Source organism: Gymnoscopelus microlampas (assembly GCF_963454915.1).
Source record: "Gymnoscopelus microlampas genome assembly, chromosome: 24".
NCBI lineage: Eukaryota > Metazoa > Chordata > Actinopteri > Myctophiformes > Myctophidae > Gymnoscopelus > Gymnoscopelus microlampas.
This window is the reverse complement of record NC_139961.1, coordinates 23,801,580-23,812,949: the sequence shown is the minus strand read 5'-3', so window position 1 is coordinate 23,812,949 and position 11,370 is coordinate 23,801,580. Positions and strand designations below refer to the sequence as shown.

General features: G+C 42.3%; 1 protein-coding gene across 1 annotated transcript; it reads right to left on the bottom strand.

Moving 5' to 3' along the window:
- Positions 1-278: 278 nt before the first annotated feature.
- Positions 279-6,220, bottom strand: mylz3 (myosin, light polypeptide 3, skeletal muscle). Its single transcript, XM_084050735.1, has 6 exons — positions 6,120-6,220; positions 5,224-5,278; positions 2,346-2,489; positions 1,817-1,987; positions 1,593-1,670; positions 279-931 (listed from the first exon to the last, which is right to left on the bottom strand). Exons 1-6 carry the CDS (start codon positions 6,120-6,122, stop codon positions 903-905), a joined length of 480 nt encoding a protein of 159 aa, XP_083906861.1. The 5' UTR covers positions 6,123-6,220; the 3' UTR covers positions 279-902.
- Between the last annotated feature and the right edge of the window lie 5,150 nt (positions 6,221-11,370).

Below are 11,370 nucleotides of genomic sequence, written 5' to 3'. Positions count from 1 at the left end.
CTTCACTTAATTTCCATTACACCAGTTATTATGTGATGAAGACTAAAACTAAATAGGAAAAAAATTACTTAATTAACTCAAACTAAAGTAAAAAACTAAAACTATGCAGTACCAAAACAAGTCAATTCCTAAAACTAAAACAACTTATGCAAACAACTAAAACTGAACTGAAATCAAGCACCAAACTGAAAAAGAAAAAAAATGAATATTTCAAAACTATGATATCTCTGCATCACACTTTCAACGAGGACAATGAAAAGACCAACATTCAACCCGGATGGGATGTACTTTTGGAAAAGTTTATTCTGAAATGAGAAATGAGTGAAAATAAATAAAACTTTGTTTCCCCTCGTCGCAGAGAGAGATAAGAGCGGAGAGAAGTAGGGGGGTGGGTGGTTGGGTTGGGGGGGCTGGGAATTGGGGTAGAGTTTGGCGGTCAGGTGCCACGGCCGTTCCTCCAGCGCCTTTGGCGTAGCTGGGCCAGGATGTGACTGGATGCGGTGGTAGGTGGGACAGAGGGCTCATCCCCCACTTGATGAGCGGCGACCCCTCCTTCCCCCGTTCCTCACCCCATGCGGCGGGCGGTGACACGCCCCGGTGGTGTGTGGGAAGTGGGGAGAGGTCAGTCGGGTGGCGGTGGTAGTGGTGGTGGCTCTACAACGACGGAGAGGAGGTCGATGACGATGTCCAGAGCGAGAGAGAGGAGGAGGAGGTTTTGAGAGACGAAATTGACAAAAGAAAAAAATAAAAATAAACAAGAATTGGTTGGCATCAACATCCCTTGTACATAGTCCTTTTTCTTTCCTGGGTTGGTCTTTAAAACGGTGCGATGTCCTGACACCGTCCTGGGCGGCCTGTAGAGGGAGCTACAGCCGCCCCCAGCACGTCCTCATGCGCTCCTCTTACACAGACATGATGTGCTTGACGAAAGCTGCGCGGAAAGAGGCGAAGAAGAGAGAGGCTCATGTGAGATGTTGTTTAAAACATAACATAACATTGTAATTAGGGGTGCAGCAGTTAATTGAACTAATCGATGTAATGGCTTATATTAAAATGATCAATAATTCATAACTTGATAACATAATCGATTTAATAATTTGTCAATTTGTCAAAAATGTCATTATAGGCGAAAAGTTGAAAAGAAATACTACAGTATAATGTTTTTGATGTTTCATTTAGTCTACCCTCTTCTGTGTCATATTATGGCCCGTCATTTTATGCTTCAGTTGACAATGTTTGGCAAAAGTAATAAAATGCATTACTTGGTAATTATTCTCATTAGAATTATTCATTCGAATTGATGTGTTATGTTACATTTTCAAAATTACATGTATGTCCAGTCCTTTATGATATTTATATTACATATATTGATATTCATTACATTGTATAATTATATATAATAATTATGATATATCTCCCAAATTGATTTGATATTTTATCATGCATCTGTACAATGGCACTAAAAAAGGACTGGACAAATGGCAGGATAAAAGGCTGCAGTATCTTAGCAGTATTTGCTTGCTCATCACAATGTGCGCGGTGGGTGGTGTGCCCGACAGGAAGTGTCCATATATGGAAGGGTGAAAGCCTACCCTCGTAGTGCACGCTGCCGTTCTCGTCCTCCTGTCCGGCCATCAGCTCATCAATCTCCTTCTCATTCATCTTCTCTCCTGTAGACACATACAAGGAGCCATGTCACATAAGGAGCCGTGTCACAAGACAGACACGCACATCCCCCGCACAAGCAAGTTGTGTGCGGCTATATTTGTATCACGCGTCTTTAAATTTGGCCCTCGTCCGGACACTTGAGACTCACCCAGGGTGGACAGCACGATGCGCAACTCAGCGCCCATGACTGTGCCGTTGCCCTCCTTGTCGAAGACCCTCAGACCCTCAACGTAGTCGTCGTACGTTCCCTTGGGGGCGGAATCGACGGTCTTCAGCATGGGCAGGAAAGCGTCGAAGTTGATCCTCTTGTTGGCCATGTCTGTTGACGGAAGAGACCCGTTTGAGCGCACGGCACACAGATGGCACAGATTGACACGTGTTCGATGGAGAGCAAGGCCATTAAAACGCACACGAGCACGTGTACCGGGCTCATGATGACATTGAGCACAATTACGATGCTGTCGATATAATTTAGTCACTCACTCCACACTGGGATTTTTTACATTATACTAAACCAAGGTAGCTTTACCCAGCGACTACGCTGCTAAAGAGTGTTCCTTTAACTCAAAAGAGAGCGTTATCTGTGATATCATCACTGCCCGGCAGAAACCTCATACATGAATGTCCAAAACGGTTACTTTAATAGTGAGTGCATGTGCGTGTGTGTGGCCTCTCACCGTCTGCGGTTGGGTTTCCCAGAATGGCAGCAACCTCCTTGTTGGTGGGGTTCTGGCCCAGGGCCCTGCAGATGTCAGCCACCTGGTTGAAGGCCACCTGGCTGTCACCAACTCTGTCGAAGAGACCGAAAGCCTCCTTGAAGTCTGGACAAACACACACAAACACAGACACAGACATCTTTGAGTATGGCAAAACAGAATGCAAATTCGGGAGAGTAAATCTGTAACAGAGTACATCTGTGACATAATAAATAATACGTGCATTTACTGTATGTACTGTGTTTGTTTATGTATGAATTGCCATGGGACACGTGTACTTTACTGTTTATGCTATGACTGTCACAAGATCAATGTTCTCTTTTGGGGTGAACTGAGAAACTTGAAATTAACAAGTTGTTGTTGGGGTATTTTCCAAGTACATTTGCACTTGCCTGGAATTCATTCTCTGCATTTAATCCATCCTTACTATTAGGAGCAGTGGTTGACTACTGAACAGTGCTCGCCGGGGAAGCAGTTGGGGTTCAGTGTCTCGATCAAGGTCAACGCTAAGCCAAGAGGAGCCGGGGGATTAACCCGACAACCTTCCCCAGCCACACTACCTCCCTGAGCCACTGCTGTCACGTCTTTCTATAAAAGCTGTGCTGTCCTAAAAGGTACGGTATGCCAGGTATGAGGTGTCAGCCTATATTGGGGGGCTCAAGCATAAAGCTAAATATTTAGCACACCTGTCCCCGGCTAATCAGGAGCGACAGCTGGATAAACGCAGAGAGGAGAACGGTGGCGCACGGAAGGACAGAACAAGGGATGGACTATCACTATGGAAGCTACCGTGGGACGGCGGTTGACTTTGATCTTTTGGAAGATTAATGCTCTAATGTGATTTAGATTCAAACAGCAGTAACAGCAACAACTGTGCCCCACCACCCCCCACCTGTTCCCCCTAAGACCCCCTCCCCGACCCCCCGACACTCATATTTTGGTAGCATTTTAGTGCAACACAGGGGGGACAACCGATACGTCCTGACAAGTTAACCCCAGCCATATAGGGGCACGGAGGCCCCTGCTTGAGTTATACATAAGAATGCTGATGGCGGTGAAATTCACACCTCTTCATTTCCAGCGTGCCAGCAGTGCTCCACTGGCCACCAAGCTACAGGAGCTGCTCTCAAACCTGCGGCACAAATGTACCGGAGCATTTCTGAAGCGCACTTTGCTGTCTTTCTAAAATCTAAATAAATAATAAACTCTGGATGATCATTACAGGGATGTCTAATTTCACTGATGATTAAAGATTATTATTTTATTTTTTTTAACAACTGTGCAGTCTAAAATTAAGGAAACACTCAGAAAACAGCAACAAATAATGAGCACATTTTGATCTATAAGGCCAAACCTCATTGGATTATGACTATATAAAAGCATTTTGAAATGCTTAAAATTCTAATAACCAACTTGTTTTATATGCCACAGAAAAGTAGGGCGTTTTGAGACATGAGGCAATATGCTCACGTTTATCCTACAAAAAATGCATGCAAAGACTTGCATTATTGATTGGCTTGTATGTATACATTTTACTCTACTCATGAAAAACAGACACCTCTAACCATGAGGATGGCCTGAACATCATCCTGCCCCAATACAAGTGGCCCTCTTGTGGAACTACAACACTAAGGCATTATGAAATCTATTTCATCACCTACAGTAATAATTCAAGGGGAGAAATAGAATTTTGACCTTCAGGCAGTACCACTTGTACAACAGGATCTAACGTTCTCAATAGAAGAGCAGGGAGACCAAATACAATCACCAGCAGTTGTGTTAGTTATATTGTAATATATACTCTACCATACAAATCCATCGAAATAACATTTGATTCAATTTTTAAAAGTTAGATAACAGAGCTTTAAAGTCAGATTTATACTATATTAATCGGACTATATACGTGTGCGTATACTAGCATGTTTATACTATATACGTGGCCCGAAAATAAACACAATCTGCGATTTCCGATACGCAACGGAGCTTAAGTTAGGCAGTAGCTGTTTGACTATAGGGGATGACAGAGTTTGGATTCCCTGTGTAAGGAGATGCCACAGGCACATGCATCTTGAACGTCGGGCCGCTATTAACACCTTTAGCAGTGTAAGGGGTAAGGAACACGATGCCATGCGAGCCAAGGCTGGCCTGGCTCAGAATAGACTGGGACACAAATCCCCCTCGACAGCTGGGACAGGGTCCCAGGAATGGCGCTCTGTGCGGCCTCTAAACCAGGGCTGTTTCATCTCATTTAGACTTTTGAGTTGTTTATTCAGCCTTTAGCTGTGATGCACAGTCTAAAGTGACTGTGTTTAGAGGGGCCATTTGTGTCCCATTTTAAGACTTAAATTCTCTGTAGAAAAATGTGTCTATATTTTGTATTCTTTCAAACTAAACCCTGATGTAATAGTTAGGATGGGCAGAGGACAAATGTCACGTATGTGCAAATGTACTGACAAAGAAATACCCCAAAGGAGTGGGGACCATATCATTATTATTAGTTATACTTCATCAGACAACGGTGATTATGCCAAAAATAGCAGATCTGCAAGCTCACAACACGTCATGTGACGTGTTGTGAGCTTGTAGATCTGCTATTTTTGCCATAAATTGGCCATTATTGTCCCCAAAACCCCCAATGGCCGTTCTACAAGTATATGTAAATACAATATCACCACAGAAAGATTGAGGGACACATAGTTTCATGTCTTTTCACCTCATAATGAGGAGGGACTAGGTTTTCTCTGGCACATTCTGCATGCTGTCTATGTGTGTTTGTAAGACTGTTAAGAGTGTGTAAGAATGTGAGGGAGGTGTGAGGAGGAGTTGGCGTTTTTCTTACCCTCAATCTGCTCTGCAGAGAAATCTGCGGCTGCAGCGGGTGCGGCGGCGTCTGCCTGTCAGATACACACACACAGACACACACGCACACACACAGACGCACACACGCACGCACGCACGCACGCACGCACACACACACACACACACACACACACACACACACACACACACACACACGCACGCACGCACGCACAAACGCACGCACGCACAAACGCACGCGCACGCACACGCACACGCACACACACACACACACACACACACACACACACACAGTCACACACACAGCACATACACACACACAAGTACACACATTCACAGAGAACAGAAAACAGTGGAATTAATGAACAGTCCCATGAATTCTGCATAAGCAGGTGGTATCCATGTGAAGTAAATCGGTATTCATTTCTTAAACTGAACCATCGTTACACTTTGTTGCAGCTATTGTAGATCATCTAAACAATGCACTATTATGCAAAACGCATTGCACGGTGGATCAAAGAAATACATTAAATCCATCCATTCAGATATAATCCTACTAAAATGTTAAGAAGAAATTGATATATTCCAAAGCGTTTTTTTTCCTTCACAAACAAATCAATCTTGGAATCCTCCGAGAAATGGACAAATCGTCACAAATTGACATTTTTATAAATGCAATGAATGAAAAATTCCAGCCTCGATTTATCCACTCTACCAAAGAAACCTCATTGATGCCATCGAAGCTTCAGCCTTTTTTGGGGGGGATTGGTTGGGGGGCGTGCAGGGTATCCAAAAAAAACAATGCCACAAAGAACTGCTTTGGTTCAAATCAAATCTAAAAAAGTAGTAACTCCACCGGTACAGCGAGCCCCACCCAAAACGTCCGCAAGACGCCAAATACACCATTTTGGTACACACCATTTCTGTGGGTTGAAGATGGGCGCGAGGAAAGAAAGGAGAAGTGAAGCCGGAGTCCCAAGAGAGAGTGGTCCTGAGCCATGGTCAAAAGCCCCCTCTTATTTATCTCAGGTCTGTGATGTCACGAATGCTAATGAGGGTGGGTCCGGTGACATGCTGGAGCAGCCATATCTTTCTTAGGGCAAGGGGATGTGGTCCCCTTGAGTAGTGGGAGTAGGCCTTTAGAAGGGGACAGGGTTATTTTTAGTTGGCTAGGGAACTGTGTCAAGACTCCTTGCCCAGCATTGAAAGTTCCTTATCACTGACATTGAAAATAATACCTTTATTGATATTCTCCATGCAAAGTTGTCTGTGGTGGAACATCCGCAATTGACCATTAAATATGAAAAGGTGGAAAATGCATCTAGCGCCTGGCCTTGGCTATTTGAGACTTAACTCAGCTCAGAAAGATATTTTTAAACTGTGAGAGAGCTCCTCCTCATATGGTTAATAGACACAAGGCAAAACTCAGTGTAAAAGCAGGTTCTGAGAGTGTAGGCTTTGAGGAAATCTATTCTAGACCCATAGTAGTAGGCTAGAGTTGAGATAAGAATTGAACATAAAGTAGGTGTTCAGCTTATTACTGGGTTAGGGCTGTATCTCTGTCATTATCCTGGCCTCAGCTCAGTCTAGGCCTACCCTTTGCGTTCAGTTTATAAGCCAAGTTAAAATCACATGGAAATCGAATGTGGAATAGGCCAAAACAATTTGCATAATTCAAATGTACTTACTAGTTACTTTCAAAGCTAGTGCTTTGTAATTACACAAGCTTTACTTGAAAGAAGTTTAGTTCCATCTCTGGTGTGGAATGAGAACTACAGCAAACTATTGTGAAATTTTCAAGGCGAGGTTGTGAGGATGAGAAGTCTGTTACCTGAAAATAAGTAATTGCAATGCTATCAGCAGAATTTTACAGAATCAAAGCAGTGGTTCTCAAACTTTTGCATGTCAAGGACCCCCAAATTAATATGTATTTGGCCCCGGACACGCATCTGAAAATATTTTGTGCCAGGGACCCTCACGCAAGATTTGTGTTGCGTTATTGGATTGTACAGTAGATTGCCAATTTTTGTTAAAGTTAAAGTGGTTAAACTGATTCTCATGCTATATTAACACATTTTGCTGGGGAGCCCCTGGAACCCCCTCAAGGACCCAACTTTGAGAACCACTGAATTAAAGGACACTGCATTTGACTGTTCGGATTAGTGTGTTCAGTTGGCGACACTTCTGTGACCTAACGTGTATTTTTGGAGTTAACCTCGGGTCAACCGCGTGTCTATTTACTGTTCAGTGATCAGATCTGGTCTAGAGCCCACCTACTACTGTATCCGGTAATTTGCGCATACATTATTTTCGGTGAGTTAATGCAAAAACAAAGGATCCCATCATACAAAGATTTGACGGCTATAGTAACTCTGAGGACCCCCTGTTGAAGACCCATGATCTAGTGTTTCCCAAACAGTGGTTTGGGACACATTTGTGGGTCACAGACCAATTTATATGGGTTGTGAGTAAATATCCCTTTTTTGTCGTTTCCTACATTTTTCTTTTTAATATTTACATTTTTTGTAGTAGAAAATAGCAGATCTACAAGCTCACATTGCAACGTGTTGTGAGCTTGTAGATCTGCTATTTTCACTAGTTTTGGGTCCCAGGGAGACATCAGAATTCTCTTTTGGGTCTTGAGCTAAAAAGTTTGGTAACCACTGATCTAGAGCAGTGGTTCTCAAACATTTTCAGGTTGCAGCTTTGGGAATCAATGGTTCCTGTTGTGGCCCATAGGTCAGAAGCCTGTCTCCTGTTTCTGTTTCAGGAGGCAGCAATGATGTTCAAGTACACCCTCTGGATATGACGCTAGTATGTCATAAGGACTTAACCCCAATACAACCCTTGATGCGGAGGACAAGAAGGGAGGCATTGGGTGCCATTCTTATAGTCTGGTATGACTCGGCCGGGGATTGAACCCCGACCTCTCAGTCTCAGGGTGGACACAAGACCATTGAGCCGGTATTTTCAGGCCAAGGACCCCAAATTCATACATTGAGTGTTTGTAGATCAGCTATTTTGAATAGCTGGAAGTTAAGTTAGCTAGGATATGGCACATTGCAGCTTGAATAGCTGGAAACAATGAAAACACGTAAGAGCTATTCGGGCAATGTTCATTTTCTGCTTTTATTTTTGGCCAAAATGTACTTTGACATAACATTTCAAAGCTATAAATTGTTGGCTACCAATTAATTGAGACCTGTTACTTTGTTTGGCATTGCTGCTTTATTTGTGATAGTGACAGTGAGAAGAAAAAGACAAAAGGTGGGAGAGAGAGAGAAGGGGGGGGGGGGGGGGGGGGGATGATGCAGCAAAGAGCCCCTGGTCAGATTTGAACCCAGGCCAGCTGCCGAAGGACTAGGCTTATTTATGTGGTATGTGCCAGGCCAAGCGTTTAATCATTTTATGGGCAAGGCCAATTAACCTTTTGGTGCTGTCAATTGTTTAAGGTTAGCAAGGCCATCAAATAAAACAATGATTTTGAGTCCATGGAACTAATACATTTCACTTACGGGTTAAGGATTATCTGTTTTTTTTTTACATACATGTGTCTACTATCAGTCAAATTAACCATAACCCTTTATTTCAGAAAATAATTGATGTGAAAAAATATATATTTGTAAAAGCTCCTGAGTCAAAAGTTAATTCACACCCAGGCTAACTGGACTAATCACAGTAACTGGACTTGTTTGAAGATAGGGATGCATTGTCAGGGGGAGTTACATTGTTTTGGGGTTCTTTGGATAATATGGCTGAATATTTTTGCCTCCTCTTGGTGATGCCAACTTGCCTACCATTTTGAAAGGTTTCTTGGCTTTGATAATCTGCTGGAGCACAACCCTATGTCATTATGACGTCTGAGGTGGGGGACAGAACAAGTTCACTCTGTCACAGCTTCGCAGCATTGGCGCCGGTACTAGATTTGTCAAATTATCTGCATCAATATGCCAGTTTTCCAGTGGCTCATGCCAGGCTGGAAATCGAACCCATGCACCACTGGTTATGTGCAAAGCGTTTAAATTGATGTTGCTTCCCAATAATAATAATTCAGAATCTCAACAAGACTATCTTGCGTGCCCTTATGCCTAAACATTTTTGGCATTTTTTCCTATTTTGAAAAACATTTTAAAAATAATTCAAATAGCCGATCTACAACCTCACAACGTGTCGATGTAGATTTTCACTTTATTCAAATGTTTTTAAAAATAGTTAAAAAATGGCAAAAAAGTTTAGGCATAAGAGGTAAAGCGGCGCACGTCTTGCGACTTGTAAACTTGACAGATCGGCTATTTTAACTATTCTTCATAACTTATTGATAATCTCACCAGATGATCACAAAATGTGTGATTATTGCGATGACGACGCAGGTTCAAGTCCCGTTTCTGCCACGCTGAAATGTTATTGAGCAAGCACTCTGACTACCAAGCCAGTGGTGTGTGTGTGGACGGGGTATTGTCCTGTGACTGACCTCAACATGTGTCCATGTGGAGGTACCTCTGTGGCCTACTGGCAGTGTGCTCAAGACATTTGCCACGGATCGAACCCAGTGGTCTGAGAGATTAACTCCGGACACACACATACACACTAAAGAGCGATAACAAAAACCTCTTGGATACTTGGCCACACCTAGAAAACACCATGTTGAAATCTCTTGCCTTGGCTAGATTTTCAAAAGGAACAAACTGTTATAAAGAAAGTGTTTATTGTCTGTACAGTGACCTATGTTGTATGTGCAGATGGTATTGACCTCCAAGTACTCTGACAACAGGTTCCACGGGTTTGCATAACTGGAGGGACATGCATTGCATGCCCAACAGGCATTGTCCTCCTAAACATTATGTTCCAAAGGCCAAGTTAAAGGGCAAGACCACTTTGGTAGAGGTTTGGGTTGTGTAGTTACCTTATCATGGTGTAACTCTAAAAGTGGACAAAAATCTAAAATAATTGCTCCATTGATTAGAAATTGATTATTCAAAGTATGCTCCTCATTGACTTACATTGTACGCTGAAACAGCTCTCATAAATCTCTCTTCTAGCACATAAACCAACGCAAACAAAGTTGACTGAGACAATATACTGTAGAACATCACCAAACCCGGTAGTTTTTTTATATTATAAAAATAAACAGCACTGGGTTTGGTGATGTACTATATTGTCTGAATCAACAGTTTGTGTTCGTTTACGTGCTAAAAGAGTGACTTTGAGAGCTGTTTTACCATACAAGTCAATGAGGAGAAGATTTTTAATCAATTATTTTAGATGTCTTAGTTACACCATGGCAAGGTAACACCACAACCCAAACCTCTACCAAAGTGGTCTTGCCCTTTAAGTGTGAAGCAAGGTACAGTAGCAGAGAGACAGTGGTGGCCTGGCACTGCAGTAGGTGGTTAACTTATCACTTCCCTAGCTTGTGTGCACAGTTGGCTGGTGGGTAATGTAATCTTAACTTTTACAGCTGTGCAAACAGGCTGGTACTATCACACTGATTGTTAAGGTAGGGTAAGTGATATTTTTGGTTAAAACAAAACACTTTTTGTTTAAAAGGTTTAAGCACTATATTCTGACATTAATCATTGCTATAGTGTTAGCTCTGTAACAGGGGTCTCCCTCTCTCCAGCTCTTTAATGAACAGAAAATACATTTTCAGCTATGTAGGTGATAAAATCTCAGCCATTCAGGGGAGAGTACTCGTTTTTCATTTGAAAATGACATTTTCATTTATCATTTCTTAAGTGTCATCACTCCCAATTTCACTTGTTTAATCTGTATCCTGTCTGAGTTCTCCATCCAGAGTTGATAAAATTGGCATCTTGCCCTGAAAATGCATTTTCTGTTTAATAGAGATGGAGATACATGGAGACTCATGTTACTGAACAAACACTCTATAGCAATGAGTACGATCAGAATATAGAGCTATTTAACCCTTGTTTTAACCAAAGAAAATCACTTACCCTACCTTTAAAGCCTCAATCCAAAACTGTTTTTGTGAGCAATCTGCTATTTTGACCAATATGTATATGGCAGAGAGTATGGTTACTTAATACAATACAACTAATAACTGTGGTGGTTGTAGTTACTAGTTAGTCTACCTGCTCTTCTATTGAGAAGTTAGAAATGACTACCTGTGGTCGGGTAGGACCACTGTTGGTTGACGAGGTAATGAATT

Bases quoted from the DNA above. Each gene is read 5' to 3' on its own strand.
- mylz3 (XM_084050735.1), bottom strand. The intron at 2,490-5,223 runs GTAAGAAAAACG...GTGTTTGTCCAG, and splicing joins CTCTGCAGAGCAGATTGAGG to ACTTCAAGGAGGCTTTCGGT. The intron at 1,988-2,345 runs GTGAGAGGCCAC...TTCCGTCAACAG, and splicing joins GGGAAACCCAACCGCAGACG to ACATGGCCAACAAGAGGATC.